At 44.1% G+C, this 21,541-nt stretch overlaps 1 protein-coding gene across 7 annotated transcripts in view; it reads right to left on the bottom strand.

Annotated features, from left to right (window-relative positions):
- Positions 1–21,541, bottom strand: part of LOC129813328 (protein 4.1-like) — a 114,558-nt gene that overhangs the window by 14,437 nt on the left and 78,580 nt on the right. For 2 of the 7 annotated variants that reach the window (XM_055865692.1, XM_055865689.1), the window contains exons 13-18: positions 19,357–19,410; positions 18,310–18,348; positions 13,863–14,051; positions 12,801–12,866; positions 11,543–12,334; positions 6,054–6,125 (exon numbers count right to left, since the gene is read on the bottom strand). In XM_055865692.1, coding sequence (XP_055721667.1) covers positions 6,054–6,125; positions 11,543–12,334; positions 12,801–12,866; positions 13,863–14,051; positions 18,310–18,348; positions 19,357–19,410 — 1,212 coding nt within the window. Of the gene's footprint in view, positions 1–121; positions 418–521; positions 720–6,053; positions 6,126–6,241; positions 6,418–11,542; positions 12,335–12,800; positions 12,867–13,862; positions 14,052–18,309; positions 18,349–19,356; positions 19,411–21,541 lie in introns of those variants that run through there. The other 5 variants (XR_008753154.1, XM_055865688.1, XM_055865691.1 and 2 more) reach the window with 5 other exon arrangements.

Genomic DNA, 21,541 nt, shown 5'->3' with positions numbered 1-21,541 from the left:
TAAATAAATAAAAATCCTCATCAATCTACACACAATACCCCATAATGACAAAGCAAAGCAAAAAAAGTTTTTAAAATTTGCAAATTTATTAAAAATTAAAAAACAGAAATACTATATTTACATAAGTATCAGGTATCAAAGTAAGAGCCAGATGCAGACCGTGTCGAAGTTACAATGTTTATTACAGCAACAGGGGCAAAGGTACAGGACGGCAGGCAGGCTGAGGGTCAGGTCAGGCAGAGGTCGGTAATCCAGAAGTGGTGTAAAAATAACAGGACGGCAGGCAGGTACAGGGTCAGGACAGGCACGGGTCAAAAACCAGGAGGAAGAGAAAAGAGGGACTGGGGAAAAGCAGGAGCTGTCACAAAAACGCTGGTTGACTTGACAAACAAGACGGATGGGGAAGATGTGCGACACCTGGAGGGGGGTGGAGACAATCACAAAGACAGGTGAAACAGATCAGTGTGTGACAGTACCCACCCCTCTAGGGGCGCCACCTGGCGTCCTACCTGGGCGCATACCTGGTTGACCGGGGTGCCGGCAGTGGAAGTCGGCGATGAGGGCTGGGTCCAGGATGTCCCTAGCGGGGACCCAGCACCTCTCCTCCGGGCCATAACCCTCCCAGTCAACCAGGTACTGTAAACCCCTACCCCGTGGTCGAACCCTCAGGAGGCGTCTCGCCGTGTAAGCCGTTGACGACACAGGAAGGAGGGGTGGGCCTGGAAATAGAAGACAAAGGGCTGTGAGACATGGTCTTAATTCTAGACACATGGAATGTAGGATGAATACGAAGGGTATGGGGAAACCAAAGGCGGACAGCAGAGAGGCTAATGATCTTGGAGATGGGGAAAGTGCTGATAAACTGGGGGGACAGGTTGCTAGACTCCACCTGGAGGGGCTGATCCCGGGTGGACAGCCATACCTTCTGCCAGAGAAGATACCGGGGAGTCGGGGTCCTTATGGTGATCCGCTTGTTGTCGATGCCTGGAGGTGGTCTTGAGGAGGGCCCGACCAGGCTCCAGGTACGACGACAGCGGCGGACAAACATCTGGGCAGAAGGTATGCCGACCTCCTCTTCCTGCTCAGGGAAGAGCAGGGGCTGATACCCGAGGGAACACTCAAAGGGAGATAGGCCCGTGGGTGTTGCGGGCATATTTGTCTCACACAATCTGCTGGATCCAGTTGGTGGGGTTGGTGGAGACCAGGCAGCGCATGGTAGTTTTGAGGTCCTGGTTGGCTCGCTCCGACTGGCCGTTGGACTGGGAGAAGAAGACGCAGGGATGTAGCTTGAGGTCAAGGGCAGAACGACAAGACATCTCCAACATCTGAAGCATCGGCCTCCACCACAAACTGACGGGAGGAGTCCGGGTGAACCAAGATGGGAGCTGTGGTGAAGCGATGTTTGAGGTCCCGGAATGCCCGGTCAGCAGCTGGAGACCATGTGAACGGAACCTTGGGTGAGGTGAGTGCTGACAGGGGGGAAGTCCGGATGCTGTAACCCCGGATAAAGCAGAGATAGAAGTTGACGAACCCCAGGAAACATTGCAGCTGCACCCTGGATGTAGGCTGAGGCCAATCCATCACTGCTCTCACCTTCCCGGGATCCATCTGGACGCTCCCAGCAGAGATGATGTAACCCAGAAAGGGGATGGTGGAGCGATGGAACTCACACTTCTCCGCCTTCACAAACAGCTGATTCTCCAGAATGCGTTGAAGGACCTGCTGGATGTGGAGCACATGTTCTTGAGGGGAGAGGAGAAGACGAGGATGTCATCAATGTAGACGAAGACGGACCGGTTCAAAATTTCACGGAGAATACCATTCACCAGAGCCTGGAACATAGCAGGGGCATTGGTGAGGTCAAAGGGCATGACCAAATACTCGTGGTGGCCACTGGCTGTGTTGAAGGCGGTCTTCCACTCGTCCCGTTCTCGTATCCGCACCAGGTGGTAGGCGTTCTGTAAATCCAGCTTGGAAAACACAGTGGCCACCTGGAGCGGCTCGAAGGCCGAGAAGATGAGTGGTAGCGGGTAACGGTTCTTAACCGTAATGTCATTGAGTCAGGGTCAGGGTCTTGTCCTTTTTCTCCACAAAGAAGAACCCTGCGCCGGTGGGAGAGGAAGAGGGACGGATAAATCCAGCAGCTAGGGAGTCCCCAATGTAGGTCTCCATAGCCTTGGTCTCCGGTCCCAACACAGAGTATAGACGTCCGCGGGGCGGCGTGGTGCTAGGGAGAAGGTCAGTCCCGCAGTCATAGGATCGGTGCGGTGGAAGCGAAGGCCCGGGCCTTGCTGAACACGTGGGACTGGCGGAGAGGTCTTGGGAACTTTCCGAGACTCCAGAAAGATGTCCCGGGGCAGGTTGTGATGACTTTAGGCAATGGGTGTGGCAGAACGATTTCAGCCCAATCGATTACTGATTACTGTAGACCAGGGTAGCGTCCAAAAAAAAGCTTTCGTCGGCCCCAGAGTCAATGAGAACCCAGAAAGATTTGGACTGGTCTCCCCACAGCAGAATGGCGTGAAAAGGGGTGTGAGCAGGAACGTTCTCCATACGGCCCACCAGAATACTTGCTCCTACTGGTGAGCCTGGTTTCTTTAAAGGACAAGAGGACACGAAATGACCAAGAGTTCCGCAATACAGACAACTCTTCGTGTCGATCCTGTCAACTCTTCGTGACAGGTGTGGCATATCAAGAAGCTGATTAAATGGCATGATCATTACACAGGTGCACCTTGTGCTGGGGACAATAAAAGGCCACTAAAATGTGCAGTTTTGTCTCACAACACAATGCCACTAACAGCTCTCGGTGGTGGTAGGTAGAGTAGACCAAAGCGCAGCGTGGAAAGTGTTCATGATTCTTTTATTTAAAAAAAACACTCAAACAAAATAACAAAAGAGAAAACGAAAGCGAACAGTTCTGTCAGCCACAGACACTAAACAGAAAACAAGATCCTACAACCTAATGGTGGGAAAAAGGGCTGCCTAAGTATGATCCCCAATCAGAGACAACGATAGGCAGCTGCCTCTGATTGGGAACCATACCCGGCCAAAAACAAAGAAACAGAAAACATAGAATGCCCACCCAAATCACACCCTGCCCTAACCAAATAGAGAAATAAAACGTCTCTCTAAGGTCAGGGCGTGACAGACACATATGTCTCAAGGTTTGAGGTAGCGTGCAATTGACCTGCTGACTGCAGGAATGTCCACCAGAGCTGTTGCCAGAAAATTGATTGTTAATTTCTCTACTGTAAGCTGCCACCAACGTCGCTTTAGAGAATTTGCTAGCACGTCCAACCGGCCTCACAACCGCAGACCACGTGTACGGCGTCGTGTGGGCGAGCGGTTTGCTGATGTCAAGGTTGTGAACAGAGTGCCCCGTGGTGGCGTTGGGATTCTGGTATGGGCAGGCATAAACTACGGCAACGAACACAATTGCATTTTATCGATGGCAATTTGAATGAACAGAGATGCCGTGACGAGATCCTGAGGTCCATTGTCGCGCCATTCATCCGCCACCATCACCTCATGTTTCAGCATGATAATACACAGCCCCGTGTCACAAGGAACTGTACACAATTCCTGGAAGCTCAAGTTCTTCCAAAGCCTGCATACTCATAGACGTTTCACCCCATTGAGCATGTTTGTTATGCTCTGGATAGACGTGTACGACAGAGTGTTCCAGTTCCCGCCAATATCCAGCGACTTGGCACAGCCATTGAAGAGGAGTGGGACAACATTCCACAGGCCACAATCAACAGCCTGATCCACTCTATGTGAAGGAGATGTGTCGCGCTGCATGAGGCAAATGGTGGTCAGATACTGACTGGTTTTCATGAGGTAAATGGTGGTCAGATACTGACTGGTTTTCATGAGGTAAATGGTGGTCAGATACTGACTGGTTTTCATGAGGTAAATGGTGGTCAGATACTGACTGGTTTTCATGAGGTAAATGGTGGTCAGATACTGACTGGTTTTCATGAGGTAAATGGTGGTCAGATACTGACTGGTTTTCATGAGGTAAATGGTGGTCAGATACTGACTGGTTTTCATGAGGTAAATGGTGGTCAGATACTGACTGGTTTTCATGAGGTAAATGGTGGTCAGATACTGACTGGTTTTCATGAGGCAAATGGTGGTCAGACCAGATACTGACTGGTTTTCATGAGGCAAATGGTGGTCAGATACTGACTGGTTTTCATGAGGTAAATGGTGGTCAGATACTGACTGGTTTTCATGAGGCAAATGGTGGTCAGATACTGACTGGTTTTCTGATCCACGACCCTACCTTTGTTTTAAGGTATCTGTTACCAACAGATGCATATCTGTATTCCCTGGCTGACTCTACAGGCACTACTGGCTCCACAGTCACTACTGACTCTACAATCAATACTGGCTCTGAGTCTACAATCCCTACTGGCTCTGAGTCTACAATCCCTACTGGCTCTGACTCTACAGTCCCTACTGACTCTACAGTCACTACTGACTACAGTCACTACTGACTCTGACTCTACAGTCACTACTGGCTCTGACTCTACAGTCACTACTGACTACAGTCACTACTGGCTCTGACTCTACAGTCCCTACTGACTACAGTCACTACTGGCTCTGACTCTACAGTCACTACTGACTCTGACTCTACAGTCACTACTGACTCTGACTCTACAGTCACTACTGACTCTGACTCTACAGTCACTACTGACTCTGACTCTACAGTCATTACTGGCTCTGACTCTACAGTCACTACTGACTACAGTCACTACTGGCTCTGACTCTACAGTCACTACTGACTACAGTCACTACTGGCTCTGACTCTACAGTCACTACTGACTCTGACTCTACAGTCACTACTGGCTCTGACTCTACAGTCACTACTGACTCTACAGTCACTACTGGCTCTGACTCTACAGTCACTACTGACTCTGGCTCTACAGTCACTACTGACTCTACAGTCACTACTGGCTCTGACTCTATAGTCACTACTGACTCTGGCTCTACAGTCAATACTGGCTCTGGCTCTACAGTCACTACTGGCTCTGACTCTACAGTCACTACTGACTCTACAGTCACTACTGGCTCTACAGTCACTACTGATTCTACAGTCAATACTGTCTCTGACTCTACAGTCACTACTGACTCTACAGTCACTACTGGCTCTACAGTCACTACTGGCTCTGACTCTACAGTCAATACTGACTCTACAGTCACTACTGGCTCTACAGTCACTACTGGCTCTGACTCTACAGTCACTACTGACTCTACAGTCACTACTGACTCTACAGTCACTACTGGCTCTGACTCTACAGTCACTACTGACTCTACAGTCACTACTGGCTCTGACTCTACAGTCACTACTGACTCTACAGTCACTACTGACTCTACAGTCACTACTGGCTCTGACTCTACAGTCACTAGGTCACTAGGACTATAAAAACTGACTCTACAGTCACTACTGACACTGACTCTACAGTCACTACTGACACTGACTCTACAGTCACTACTGACACTGACTCTACAGTCACTACTGACTCTGCAGTCACTACTGGCTCTGACTCTACAGTCACTACTGACTCTGACTCTACAGTCACTACTGACTCTGACTCTACAGTCACTACTGACTCTGACTCTACAGTCACTACTGGCTCTGACTCTACAGTCACTACTGGCTCTGACTCTACAGTCCCTACTGACTCTACAGTCACTACTGGCTCTGACTCTACAGTCACTACTGACTCTACAGTCCCTACTGGCTCTACAGTCACTACTGACTCTGACTCTACAGTCACTAGCACTATAAAAACACCAGGAAATCAGCTCCAAGTGATTTTAATTTAGGAAAGCTGTTCCCAAGTATTCCCATGCATAATAGTGATACATGTGATCGTACACAAATAGAAGAAAGGTTTGAAATGATTATGTTTTAGTGAAACATTATATCTGTTTGGTCTTCTTCCGGTCAATATGCTACAAATCTACAAATGATTTGTCATTATATTCTGGCAGACCCCCAGACCATTAAACTCAATTGAAAGTTTAAAAAAAGCACCTACGGTGAATATCTCTGTCTCAGGTGCTTCTTGGCTCCTTCCTGTCTCCTCCTCCTCCTCCTCTCCAGCTGAGCTCTGTGAGGGACAAGAGTGCCGTCATATTACTGGACCTCTCGGTAGAATCACAGTAGCTGACCTTACAGGAAAGACACACAGACACATTTAACAAAAAAGGCGATCTTTAAACACACCTGTTGAGAAAGCGGGCTCGTTAAAACTGATTTAGCACAATGGATATTAGAAGAGCTTCTAAAATATATCTTGTTTTTCCTGGGAAACAACATGACTGCTGCGGCTGATGTTTCAATGACGACCAGAGAGTAGTGGTCACCGTGGTAACAGAGGAGGGGACCCATCCCAGCGTAGACTGATGGACAGACAGGGAGAAAGGGAGCGAGAAGAGGAGAGAGAGAGGGAGAGAGAGAAGGAGAGAGAGAAGGAGAAAGAGAAGGGGAGAGAGGAGAGAGAAGGAGAAAGAGGAGGGGAGAGAAGGAGAGAGAAGGAGAGAAGGACAGAGGAGAAGGAGAAAGAGGAGAGAGAAGGAGAGAAGGAGAGGAGAGAGGAGAAGGAGAGAGAGAAGGAGAGTCAGAACTAACACCGAGAGGAAATCAGGAGGATAATTTAAACTGAACGTTACAGATAGGAATGAGAAAGAGGAGAGGAAAGAGATTATGGTTTAATACAATATAGACCCATACAATGTTTCTGGGGGGCATTCAATAGCGTTTAGAAGTTTGACCAGGTGCACTGTAGGAAAAGCCGCAGTAATGGCAACAGGCCAGGGAGAGAAAACACAGTGTATGATGTCACTGCCTAAAGACTGGTAACACCTGAGGGAAACAAAATGGTGCTGAGCAGCAGAACAGTCCAGACATAAAGAACAAGTATTTTACTCTAGCTACCCACCTGACTAGGAAGCTGCAAGATACAGTACATTAGGCATTAGATACCGTGCAGTAAGCATTAGATACAGAACATTACGCATTAGATACCGTGCAGTAAGCATTAGATACAGTACAGTAAGCATTAGATACAGTAAGCATTAGATACAGAGCAGTAAGCATTAGATACAGTACATTAAGCATTAGATACCGTGCAGTAAGCATTAGATACAGTGAGCATTAGATACAGTAAACATTAGATACAGTAAGCATTAGATAAAGTGCAGTAAGCATTAGATACAGTGCAGTAACCATTAGATACAGTGCAGTAAACATTAGATACAGTGCAGTAAGCATTAGATACAGTGCAGTAAGCGTTAGATACAGTAAGCATTAGATACAGTAAGCATTAGATACAGTAAGCATTAGATACAGTAAGCATTAGATACAGTACATTAAGCATTAGATACCGTGCAGTAAGCATTAGATACAGTAAGCATTAGATACAGTAAGCATTAGATACAGTAAGCATTAGATACAGTACAGTAAGCTTTAGATACAGTAAGCATTAGATACAGTAAGCATTAGATACAGTAAGCATTAGATACAGTACAGTAAGCTTTAGATACAGTAAGCATTAGATACAGTGCAGTAAGCATTAGATACAGTAAGCATTAGATACAGTGCAGTAAGCATTAGATACAGTGCAGTAAGCATTAGATACAGTGCAGTAAACATTAGATACAGTAAGCATTAGATACAGTGCAGTAAGCATTAGATACAGTGCAGTAAGCATTAGATACAGTACAGTAAGCATTAGATACAGTAAGCATTAGATACAGTACAGTAAACATTAGATACAGTACAGTAAGCATTAGATACAGTAAGCGTTAGATAAAGTGCAGTAAACATTAGATACAGTAAGCATTAGATACAGTGCAGTAAGCATTAGATACAGTGCAGTAAGCATTAGATACAGTGCAGTAAACATTAGATACAGTGCAGTAAGCATTAGATACAGTAACCATTGGATACAGTGCAGTAAGCTTTAGATACAGTGCAGTAAGCATTAGATACAGTGCAGTAACCATTAGATACAGTGCAGTAAAAATTAGATACAGTGCAGTAAGCATTAGATATAGTGCAGTAAGCATTAGATACAGTGCAGTAAGCCTTAGATACAGTGCAGTAAGCGTTAGATACAGTAAGCATTAGATACAGTGCAGTAAGCATTAGATACAGTGCAGTAAGCGTTAGATACAGTAAGCATTAGATACAGTGCAGTAAGCATTAGATATAGTGCAGTAAGCATTAGATACAGTGCAGTAAGCGTTAGATACATTAAGCATTAGATACAGTGCAGTAAGCATTAGATACAGTGCAGTAAGCATTAGATACAGTGAGCATTAGATACAGTGCAGTAAGCATTAGATACAGTGCAGTAACCATTAGATACAGTAAGCATTAGATACAGTGCAGTAAGCGTTAGATACATTAAGCATTAGATACAGTGCAGTAAGCATTAGATACAGTGCAGTAAGCATTAGACACAGTGAGCATTAGATACAGTAAGCGTAAGATACAGTGCATTAAGCATTAGATACAGTGCAGTAAGCATTAGATACAGTAAGCATTAGATACAGTAAGCATTAGATACAGTGCAGTAAGCATTAGATACAGTGCAGTAAGCATTAGATACAGTGCAGTAAGCATTAGATACAGTGCAGTAAGCATTAGATACAGTGCAGTAAGCATTAGATACAGTAAGCATTAGATACAGTGCATTAAGCATTAGATACAGTGCAGTAAGCATTAGATACAGTGAGCATTAGATACAGTGCAGCAAGCATTAGATACAGTGCAGTAAGCATTAGATACAGTGCAGTAAGCATTAGATACAGTGCAGTAAGCATTAGATACAGTGAGCATTAGATACAGTGCATTAAGCTTTAAATACAGTGCAGTAAGCATTAGATACAGTGAGCATTAGATACAGTGCAGCAAGCATTAGATACAGTGCAGTAAGCATTAGATACAGTGCAGTAAGCATTAGATACAGTGCAGTAAGCATTAGATACAGTGAGCATTAGATACAGTGCAGCAAGCATTAGATACAGTGCAGTAAGCATTAGATACAGTAAGCATTAGATACAGTAAGCATTAGATACAGTGCAGTAAGTATTAGATACAGTGCAGTAAGCATTAGATACAGTACATTAAGCATTAGATACAGTGAGCATTAGATACAGTGCAGTAAGCATTAGATACAGTACAGTAAGCATTAGACACAGTGAGCATTAGATACAGTACATTAAGCATTAGATACAGTGCAGTAAGCATTAGATACAGTAAGCATTAGATACAGTGCAGTAAGCATTAGATACAGTGCAGTAAGCATTAGATACAGTACATTAAGCATTAGATACAGTGCAGTAAGCATTAGATACAGTAAGCATTAGATACAGTAAGCATTAGATACAGTAAGCATTAGATACAGTAAGCATTAGATACAGTGAGCATTAGATACAGTGCATTAAGCTTTAAATACAGTGCAGTAAGCATTAGATACAGTAAGCATTAGATACAGTGCAGTAAACATTAGATACAGTGCAGTAAACATTAGATACAGTGCAGTAAACATTAGATACAGTGCAGTAAACATTAGATACAGTGCAGTAAACATTAGATACAGTGCAGTAAGCATTAGATACAGTGCAGTAAGCATTAGATACAGTGCAGTAAACATTAGATACAGTGCAGTAAGCATTAGATACAGTGCAGTAAACATTAGATACAGTGCAGTAAGCATTAGATACAGTGCAGCAAGCATTAGATACAGAGAAGTAAGCTTCAGATACAGAGCAGTAAGCTTCAGATACAGTGCAGTAAGCTTCAGATACAGTGCAGTAAGCTTCAGATACAGAGCAGTAAGCTTCAGATACAGTGCAGTAAGCTTCAGATACAGTGCAGTAAGCTTCAGATACAGTGCAGTAAGCTTCAGATACAGTGCAGTAAACATTAGATACAGTGCAGTAAGCTTTAGATACAGTGCAGTAAGCTTCAGATACAGTGCAGTAAGCTTTAGATACAGTGCAGTAAGCTTCAGATACAGTGCAGAAAGCTTTAGATACAGTGCAGTAAGCTTCATATACAGTGCAGTAAGCTTTAGATACAGTGCAGTAAAGCTTCAGATACAGTACAGTAAAGCTTCAGATACAGTGCAGTAAGCTTCAGATACAGTGCAGTAAGCTTTAGATACAGTGCAGTAAAGCTTCAGATACAGTGCAGTAAAGCTTCAGATACAGTGCAGTAAGCTTTAGATACAGTGCAGTAAAGCTTCAGATACAGTGCAGTAAGCTTCAGATACAGTGCAGAAAGCTTTAGATACAGTGCAGTAAGCTTCATATACAGTGCAGTAAGCTTTAGATACAGTGCAGTAAAGCTTCAGATACAGTGCAGTAAAGCTTCAGATACAGTGCAGTAAGCTTCAGATACAGTGCAGTAAGCTTTAGATACAGTGCAGTAAGCTTCAGATACAGTGCAGTAAGCTTTAGATACAGTGCAGTAAGCTTCATATACAGTGCAGTAAGCTTTAGATACAGTGCAGTAAAGCTTCAGATACAGTGCAGTAAAGCTTCAGATACAGTGCAGTAAGCTTCAGATACAGTGCAGTAAAGCTTTAGATACAGTGCAGTAAGCTTCAGATACAGTGCAGTAAAGCTTTAGATACAGTGCAGTAAGCTTCAGATACAGTGCAGTAAGCTTCAGATACAGTGCAGTAAAGCTTTAGATACAGTGCAGTAAGCTTCAGATACAGTGCAGTAAAGCTTTAGATACAGTGCAGTAAGCTTCAGATACAGTGCAGTAAAGCTTTAGATACAGTGCAGTAAGCTTCAGATACAGTGCAGTAAGCTTCAGATACAGTGCAGTAAAGCTTCAGATACAGTGCAGTAAGCTTCAGATACAGTGCAGTAAAGCTTCAGATACAGTGCAGTAAGCTTCAGATACAGTGCAGTAAGCTTCAGATACAGTGCAGTAAGCTTCAGATACAGTGCAGTAAAGCTTCAGATACAGTGCAGTAAGCTTCAGATACAGTGCAGTAAGCTTCAGATACAGTGCAGTAAGCTTCAGATACAGTGCAGTAAAGCTTCAGATACAGTGCAGTAAGCTTCAGATACAGTGCAGTAAGCTTCAGATACAGTGCAGTAAGCTTCAGATACAGTGCAGTAAGCTTCAGATACAGTGCAGTAAAGCTTCAGATACAGTGCAGTAAGCTTCAGATACAGTGCAGTAAGCTTCAGATACAGTGCAGTAAGCTTCAGATACAGTGCAGTAAAGCTTTAGAGCCATCAACAAAACTCTAACAACCCAACGCACGTGTCAAAATGAAGCAAAGCTTTGAGAGAAACAGAAAGCTGTGGCTGCAGTCGGCAGATAAACGAGCAACGTACAGCATGGTTGACCGTCTAGCCATGCAGGGCATTTACTGTACACTGGCTGGAGCACCACTGGATGGGTGGAGGGGAGCAGTGGTGGTGGTGGTAGGGGGGGGTGCAGCAGGTAGGACATGTGAAGGAGGAGACAGCTTCTGTATTGTTTAACATACAGTACCATGGCTAGAGATCCAGGTGATGGTTTGGTGTCCAATTGACCGTTGGCGAAGCTCGACTGTGACAGGTCGCTCCGGGCTTCGTCCAGGCCGCACGACTCCTCTCTCTGTAGCGGTGCATCCTGGGTAATCCGGTCCAAGTCTGTCACCTCCTCACGTGACATGCTGGCGACCTCTGACCGTTCATCTGTCTTTGTGATGACCACAGAGGAATACGAAGCTTCACTCATCTTCAGTGAGTTAATACCACCCAATTCGTCTTCAGTCTCAGTCTGGTTTAAGTTGAGAGACATCTCTCTCTTGTTGCTGGTCTCCTCAGACATGGTCCTAACATCTACCTCACCGCCAGTCTCGTCTTCATTCAAGGTGAGTTGGATATCTTTCTCCTTCGATCGGGGCAGATCATCTCCAACGTCATCCTCCTTGATGGAAAAACTCCCCCTTCCTTCATCCTGGTTGGTATCGGGGAAGATTGAGCTGGCATCCATTTTGTCACCGGCGTCCATCTTGTCTTCAGACTCCATTTCCCTCAGGATGATGAGTGTTCCTCTCTTGTCCAAGATGGCCGTAGAGACTTCCTGTCTGACTGTCCCCGGACTGATATTTAGCTCTGGAGACACTGGTGATTTCTTTCTTTCTCCGTCCTCTTTTTCTTCGTCCGTCTCTCTGTCCATCCAGTCACTGGTGATGTCCTCCAAGGAGTCACGCAGAGTCATCAGGCAACCCTGTGCTCCAGGAGTCCCCGCCCCCACCATGACATCACTAGGGTCCACCATGTCTGACTTGTCTGTAGCCTATCAGGGAGAGACTTGGCTTACAGTGACCACGCAGACAAAATGAGATACACAGAGACACACACAGAGACCTATAGAGACATACACAGAGACCCATAGAGACACAAGGACAGATGCAGACACACACACAGAGACACACAGAGACACACACAGAGACATACACAGAGAGACACAAAGAGTCACAAAGAGAGACACACACAGAGACACACAGAGACACACACAGAGAGACACAGAGACACACACACAGAGACACAGAGACACACAGAGACACACAGACACAATGAGACACACACAGCCACACACAGAGACACACACAGAGAGACACACAGAGACACAGGGACACAAGGACCGATGGAGACACAGACAGACAAACCTACACTTAGCTACAGTGACTTAGCTACAGTGACCACACAGACACACAGAGTGACACGTAGACACACACGTACACACACACGTACTGTCTTACCTCAATGGCATTAGCTTGTACCTCCTGCTGCATCTCTTCCTCAGCAGCAGGAACCTCCTCTGTCTCCTACAGAGAAAACCCATATGATATAGTATACAGACAATATAACATGCATTTAGTCTCCATGGTTCATGTTGTAAGTAGTGTCCATGTAAGTGTCCGGTTCTGTTCTACTGCAGCATAATAAAAGCAGCTTTTCCCTGACCATGTGTCCATTCCTTTTTTTCTGTGTGTATTTTACCCCCCCTTTTTCTCCCCTACTTTCGATCTAGTCTCATCGCTGCAAATCTCCAACGGGCTCGGGAGAGGCGAGGTTAGAGTTGTCCGTCCTCCGAAACATGACCCGTCTAACCGCGATCCTTAACACCCGCCAGCTTAACCCGGAAGCCAGCTGCACCAATGTGTCGGAGGAAACACTGTTCAACTGGCGACTGGGGTCAGCCTGCAGGCACCCGGCCTGCCACAAGGAGTCGCTAGAGCACGATGAACCCCACCGGCAAACCCTCCCCTAAACCGGACGACGATGGTCCAATTGTGCGCCGTCGTATGGGACTCCCGGCCACGGCCAGTTGTGGCACAGCTCGGAAATGAACCCAGATCTGTAGTAACGCCTCTAGCACGGCGATGTAGTGCCTTAAACCGCTGCGCCACTCGGGAGGCCCCCCCATGTGTCCATTCCAGCTCATGCGGTTAAAAACTCATGAACCCAGGACCCTCCATGCAGTTAGCTAGTAGTCCAGCCTGGCTTTGATGGTCCTTGGTGTGCAGTGGTTTCACTCCTTGGTGGGAGCGACAACAGTCCTCTCCTACCTAAGATCATACTCCTGTCACAGCCAAGGTACCCATGCAGTTACCTAAGTCCCACCCTAGCTCATCTCTTACGTCTGCTGGGGTGTGTCCTGGCACTGTCAAACGGGTGCTCTTCTGTAGTGCCCGTGGGATAAGAAAAGTCTCTTGCCCTACCTAAGACCAGACTTCAGTCTGACTCGGTCCCGACCAGCCAGTGTACCCACGCGGTTAGCTATTCTAATACCCCCCCCCCCCTTAGAACCTGGATCTTACTGGGTCCTGTAGGGTGTGTAGTGGTTCTATCATAGGTGCCTCCTCCACTCCCCCGCTGTGCGAGCGTGTCGGAGAAGACGAGGACAGTCTCGTCAGTCCCAGGGCGTCAGCACCACCTGGTATCGCTAGGAAGGAGCTTTTCAGTTCGTTGATGTCTCTCTGGTGCTTCACCTTCTCCTCTTCTGTGTCCTGAACCACCAACCAGAGAGCAGGATACAAGGACGTGAGGTGCTGGTCGACCAATAACCAAGTAGGATGCAAGCAGACAGGGAGTAGGGAAGGTGACTACTGACTAGGCGGGCGGTAACACGGGTCGGGAGACTCGCTTTGAGTGGTGTTTTCTATTGAGGATTTGGTTGTCTAAGATGTGGTGAAGACATACCTAGTCTAACTAGTCTAACTAGTAGTAACTAGCCTAACTAGTTGTACATAGCCTAACTAATCTAACTAGTAGTACATAGTCTAACTAGTCTAACTAGTAGTACCTAGTCTAACTAGTCTAACTAGTAGTACCTAGTCTAACTAGTAGTACCTAGTCTAACTAGTCTAACTAGTAGTACCTAGTCTAACTAGTAGTACATAGTCTAACTAGTCTAACTAGTAGTACCTAGTCTAACTAGTCTAACTAGTAGTAACTAGTCTAACTAGTAGCACCTAGTCTAACTAGTAGTACCTAGTCTAACTAGTATTGCATAGTCTAACTAGTAGTACCTAGTAGTACCTAGTCTAACTAGTAGTACATATTCTAACTAGTCTAACTAGTAGTACCTAGTCTAACTAGTAGCACCTAGTCTAACTAGTAGTAGTTCCTAGTCTAACTAGTAGTACCTAGTCTAACTAGTATAACTAGTAGTTCCTAGTCTAACTAGTAGTACATTGTCTAACTAGTAGTACCTAGTCTAACTAGTATAACTAGTAGTTCCTAGTCTAACTAGTAGTACACAGTCTAACTAGTAGTACCTAGTCTAACTAGTAGTACCTAGTCTAACTAGTAGTTCCTAGTCTAACTAGTAGTACCTCGTCTAACTAGTAGTTCCTAGTCTAACTAGTAGTACATATTCTAACTAGTAGTACCTAGTCTAACTAGTAGTACATATTCTAACTAGTCTAACTAGTTGTACCTAGTCTAACTAGTAGTACCTAGTCTAACTAGTAGTAGTTCCTAGTCTAACTAGTAGTACCTAGTCTAACTAGTATAACTAGTAGTTCCTAGTCTAACTAGTAGTACATAGTCTAACTAGTAGTATATAATCTAACTAGTAGTACCTAGTCTAACTAGGCTAACTAGTAGTTCCTAGTCTAACTAGTAGTACCTAGTCTAACTAGTAGTACCTAGTCTAACTAGTAGTACCTAGTAGTACCTGGTCTAACTAGTATTGCATAGTCTAACTAGTAGTACCTAGTAGTACCTAGTCTAACTAGTAGTACATATTCTAACTAGTCTAACTAGTAGTACCTAGTCTAACTAGTAGCACCTAGTCTAACTAGTAGTAGTTCCTAGTCTAACTAGTAGTACCTAGTCTAACTAGTATAACTAGTAGTTCCTAGTCTAACTAGTAGTACATCGTCTAACTAGTGGTACCTAGTCTAACTAGTATAACTAGTAGTTCCTAGTCTAACTAGTAGTACACAGTCTAACTAGTAGTACCTAGTCTAACTAGTAGTTCCTAGTCTAACTAGTAGTACCTCGTCTAACTGGTAGTACCTAGTCTAACTAGTATATCTAGTAGTTCCTAGTCTAACTAGTAGTACATATTCTAACTAGTAGTACCTAGTCTAACTAGTAGTACATATTCTAACTAGTCTAACTAGTTGTACCTAGTCTAACTAGTAGTACCTAGTCTAACTAGTAGTAGTTCCTAGTCTAACTAGTAGTACCTAGTCTAACTAGTATAACTAGTAGTTCCTAGTCTAACTAGTAGTACATAGTCTAACTAGTAGTACCTAGTCTAACTAGTAGTGCCTCGTCTAACTAGTAGTACCTATTAGTTCCTAGTCGAACTAGTAGTACCTAGTCTAACTAGTAGTACCTGGTCTAACTAGTCTAACTAGTAGTACCTAGTCTAACTAGTAGTACCTAGTCTAACTAGTAGTATCTAGTAGTACCTAGTCTAACTAGTAGTACATAGTCGAACTAGTAGTACCTAGTCTAACTAGTAGTACCTAGTAGTACATAGTCTAACTAGTAGTACATATTCTAACTAGTCTAACTAGTAGTACCTAGTCTAACTAGTAGTACCTAGTCTAACTAGTAGTTCCTAGTCTAACTAGTAGTACCTGGTCTAACTAGTATAACTAGTAGTTCCTAGTTTAACTAGTAGTACACAGTCTAACTAGTAGTACCTAGTCTAACTAGTAGTTCCTAGTCTAACTAGTAGTTCCTAGTCTAACTAGTAGTACCTTGTCTAACTAGTAGTACCTAGTAGTTCCTAGTCTAACTAGTAGTACCTAGTCTAACTAGTAGTACGTAGTAGTACCTAGTCTAACTAGTAGTACCTGGTCTAACTAGTATAACTAGTAGTTCCTAGTCTAACTAGTAGTACACAGTCTAACTAGTAGTACCTAGTCTAACTAGTAGTACCTAGTAGTACCTAGTCTAACTAGTAGTACCTAGTAGTACCTAGTCTAACTAGTCTAACTAGTAGTACCTAGTCTAACTAGTAGTACCTAGTAGTACCTAGTCTAACTAGTATAACTAGTAGTACCTGGTCTAACTAGTAGTACCTAGTAGTACCTGGTCTAACTAGTATAACTAGTAGTTCCTAGTCTAACTAGTAGTACACAGTCTAACTAGTAGTACCTAGTCTAACTAGTAGTACCTAGTAGTACCTAGTCTAACTAGTAGTACCTAGTAGTACCTAGTCTAACTAGTCTAACTAGTAGTACCTAGTCTAACTAGTAGTACCTAGTAGTACCTAGTCTAACTAGTAGTACCTAGTAGTACCTAGTCTAACTAGTCTAACTAGTAGTTCATGTATTGAACATTATTTTGTTGTGTTGTTTTGTTCTTCACAGCAGCAGAACGTCATGCTAAATACATCATGTGTTTTGTTTGTCACGGACCTCGAACATGAGATTACTATGCTTGATAAAAAAAAAGGTTCTCTCCTTTAATTCGCCTCATGATACTATACTGGGAAAACAACAGGGGACAGGGATCCATAAGCAACATTATTTTGTGTCTCGTGCTTTATAACAGGCCAATACTTAGTAGATAGAGGGTAGGGAGTTATGTCCTCTTAAGGCTGTGGATAAAATAATGGTCAGAATCACCTCGTCCTAGTGACCACAACATATCAGCCAACACGCAACCTGATTCCTCAACCAAACTACACCAACAGAAAATTAAATGTGATAGCGTCATATTGAATAATGCGTGATGCGGCCAAGCATCCTGATTGGTTGCGCCACTGCCTGGTATAGACAACTGCTCGGCCTCCGACCGCAAGGCACTGGGGCCGAGCTTCCTGCCATCCGGGACCTCTACACCAGGCGGTGTCAGAGGAAGGCCCTAAAAATTGTCTCCAGCCACCCTAGTCATAGACTGTTCTCTCTGCTACAGCACGGGAAGCGGTACCGGAGCGCCAAGTCTAGGTCCAAGAGGCTTCTAAACAGCTTCTACCCCCAAGCCATAAGACTCCTGAACAGCTAATTAAATGGCTACCCAGACTATTTGTATTCCCCCCCCCCCTTTTACACCGCTGCTACTCTCTGTTGTTATCATCTATGCATACTCACTTTAATACCTCTACCTACATGTACATATTACCTCAATTACCTCGACTAACCGGTGCCCCTGCACATTGACTCTGTATCGGTATCCCCTGTATATAGCCTCCACATTGACTCTGTACCGTAATACCCTGTATATAGCCTCCACATTGACTCTGTACCGTAATACCCTGTATATAGCCTCCACATTGACTCTATACCAGTACCCCCTGTATATAGCCTCCACATTGACTCGGTACCGTAACAACCTGTATATAGCCTCCACATTGACTCTGTGCCGGTACCACCTGTATATAGTCTCGCTATTGTTATTTCACTGCTGCTCTTTAATTACTTGTTACTTTATATTTCTTATTCTTATCCATATATATATTTTTTAAATTGCATTGTTGGTTAAGATCTCGTAACTAAGCATTTCACTGTAAATTCTACACCTGTGGTATTCGGCGCGAATGTGACTCATAACATTTTGATTTGATGTGGCCAAGCACAAACATGTAGATGTATGCAGATCAAACTGAACGGTCGTTTAACTGAAACTCTGAGCAGTTGTGACAGTATGTATATGTGGCAGCAGCAGGCCATGCTCGATTAGACAGGACAAGACGTAGGAGCTCATAGTCCATTATACGAAGCAGAGAGCTGTCGTGGCTCTATCTATTGGCTCTGCCCAGCAGTACTGAGCTGGTGGTCATGACGATAAAACACAGAGTACCTGTGTCTTCTTTTCAGAGTAATCATCCTCTGGCTCCGACTGACAGCAGAAGGAAAGAACGACAGAGAGAGGGAGGAAGGGCCGTGAGGGAGGGAGGACTCAGTAGAGAAAAGTAGGGAGGGACGGCCGTGAGGGAGGGAGATGAGGACAGAGTAGAGAGAGGGAGGGAGGTGAGGACACAGTAGAGAGGTAGGGAAGGAGGTTAGGACACAGTAGAGAGGTAGGGAAGGAGGTAAGGACACAGTAGAGAGGTAGGGAAGGAGGTAAGGACACAGTAGAGAGGTAGGGAGGGAGGTAAGGACACAGTAGAGAGGTAGGGAAGGAGGTAAGAACACAGTAGAGAGGTAGGGAGGGAGGTGAGGGTAGGGAGGTGAGGGGAAGGAGGGAGGTAAGGACACAGTAGAGAGGTAGGGAGGGAGGTGAGGGTAGGGAGGTGAGGGGAAGGAGGGAGGTAAGGACACAGTAGAGAGGTAGGGAAGGAGGTAAGGACACAGTAGAGAGGTAGGGAAGGAGGTAAGGACACAGTAGAGAGGTAGGGAGGGAGGTGAGGGTAGGGAGGTGAGGGGAAGGAGGTAAGGACACAGTAGAGAGGTAGGGAAGTAGGTAAGGACACAGTAGAGAGGTAGGGAGGGAGGTGAGGGTAGGGAGGTGAGGGGAAGGAGGTAAGGACACAGTAGAGAGGTAGGGAGGGAGGTGAGGGTAGGGAGGTGAGGGGAAGGAGGGAGGTAAGGACACAGTAGAGGGAAGGAAGGAAAGAGACAGGAACAGAATCAGGAAACCTGAGATACTATTCTGAGTTAAAGTCCTTCACATAAATATATTAACAACATGCAGACTTAAACCCAATATATATCTGCTGCTTTGCAGAAAGTAGACTAATCCACTATACTGAAAAGCACGCATCCCCAGAGAATCGTAAATAATCGTAAATAAAAGAAACTAGCAGCTTCAGTATCGGCTCATCACTTCCTCAACGACCCCGTTGACTGAAATATTTCATGCTTCTAGACTCCAGACTGGGATCTTCTCCTGGATATACCTACTAACCTCAGAGGCCGTGGTTTCCCCGTCCAAGTCAAAGTCAGTTTGCTCGCTGTCCGTCTGTTATTTAAACCGTTCCCGATCAGCAAGCAGGGAGAGAGACAGAACCAGTTCAAACTTTGGACACGTTAACGTTGAATATTACTCCTTAACAGTGACAAATCACAATCATGAACGGAGAGAGCGGTTGGATGCATTGGGAAATACATAGAGGTCGCTATATAAGCATTACAAAAAGCTACAAAGACAAACCTAGGCAAAAAATGAAGAGATAAGCAAGAATAATTTGTAAACAGACAGAGGAAGTGTAAACCGTTAACGTTGAACAGACAGAGGAAGTGTAAACCGTTAACGTTGAACAGACAGAGGAAGTGTAAACCGTTAACGTTGAACAGACAGAAGAAATATAAACCGTTAACGTTGAACAGAGAGAAGAAATATAAACCGTTAACGTTGAACAGACAGAAGAAATATAAACCGTTAACGTTGAACAGACAGAAGAAATATAAACCGTTAACGTTGAACAGTGATGTAGTAGTGGTTTAAGGCCTACTATAGTAGAGTTACTAATGTAGTAGTGGTTTAAGGCCTACTATAGTAGAGTTACTGATGTAATAGTGGTTTAAGGCCTACTATAGTAGAGTTACTGATGTAGTAGTGGTTTAAGGCCTACTATAGTAGAGTTACTAATGTAGTAGTGGTTTAAGGTCTACTATAGTAGAGTTACTAATGTAGTAGTGGTTTAAGGCCTACTATAGTAGAGTTACTGATGTAGTAGTGGTTTAAGGCCTACTATAGTAGAGTTACTGATGTAGTAGTGGTTTAAGGCCTACTATAGTAGAGTTACTTATGTAGTAGTGGTTTAAGGCCTACTATAGTAGAGTTACTGATGTAGTAGTGGTTTAAGGCCCTACTATAGTAGAGTTACTGATGTAGTAGTGGTTTAAGGCCTACTATAGTAGAGTTACTGATGTAGTAGTGGTTTAAGGTCTACTATAGTAGAGTTACTGATGTAGTAGTGGTTTAAGGCCTACTATAGTAGAGTTACTGATGTAGTAGTGGTTTAAGGCCCAACTATAATAGAGTTACTGATGTAGTAGTGGTTTAAGGCCCTACTATAGTAGAGTTACTGATGTAATAGTGGTTTAAGGCCTACTATAGTAGAGTTACTGATGTAGTAGTGGTTTAAGGCCCAACTATAATAGAGTTACTGATGTAGTAGTGGTTTAAGGCCTACTAGAGTAGAGTTACTGATGTAGTAGTGGTTTAAGGCCTACTATAGTAGAGTTACTGATGTAATAGTGGTTTAAGGCCTTCTATAAGTAGAGTTACTGATGTAGTAGAGGTTTAAGGCCTACTATAGTAAAGTTACTGATGTAGTAGTGGTTTAAGGCCTACTATAGTAGAGTTACTGATGTAGTAGTGGTTTAAGGCCCTACTATAGTAGAGTTACTGATGTAGTAGTGGTTTAAGGCCTACTATAGTAGAGTTACTGATGTAGTAGTGGTTTAAGGCCTACTATAGTAGAGTTACTGATGTAGTCGTGGTTTAATGCCCTACTATAGTAGAGTCACTGATGTTGTAGTGGTTTAAGGCCTACTATAGTAGAGTCACTGATGTAGTAGTGGTTTAAGGCCTACTATAGTAGAGTTACTGATGTAGTAGTGGTTTAAGGCCCTACTATAGTAGAGTTACTGATGTAGTAGTGGTTTAAGGCCTACTATAGTAGAGTTACTGATGTAGTAGTGGTTTAAGGCCTACTATAGTAGAGTTACTGATGTAGTAGTGGTTTAAGGTCTACTATAGTAGAGTTACTGATGTAGTAGTGGTTTAAGGCCTACTATAGTAGAGTTTACTGATGTAGTAGTGGTTTAAGGCCCTACTATAGTAGAGTTACTGATGTAGTAGTGGTTTAAGGCCCTACTATAGTAGAGTTACTGATGTAGTAGTGGTTTAAGGCCTACTATAGTAGAGTTACTGATGTAGTAGTGGTTTAAGGCCTACTATAGTAGAGTTACTGATGTAGTCGTGGTTTAATGCCCTACTATAGTAGAGTCACTGATGTTGTAGTGGTTTAAGGCCTACTATAGTAGAGTCACTGATGTAGTAGTGGTTTAAGGCCTACTATAGTAGAGTTACTGATGTAGTAGTGGTTTAAGGCCTACTATAGTAGAGTTACTGATGTAGTAGT

This window comes from Salvelinus fontinalis, chromosome 16, assembly GCF_029448725.1.
Source record: "Salvelinus fontinalis isolate EN_2023a chromosome 16, ASM2944872v1, whole genome shotgun sequence".
Taxonomy (NCBI): domain Eukaryota; kingdom Metazoa; phylum Chordata; class Actinopteri; order Salmoniformes; family Salmonidae; genus Salvelinus; species Salvelinus fontinalis.
Note: the sequence above shows the minus strand (reverse complement) of the source record. Positions and strands in the feature narration are given on the sequence as shown.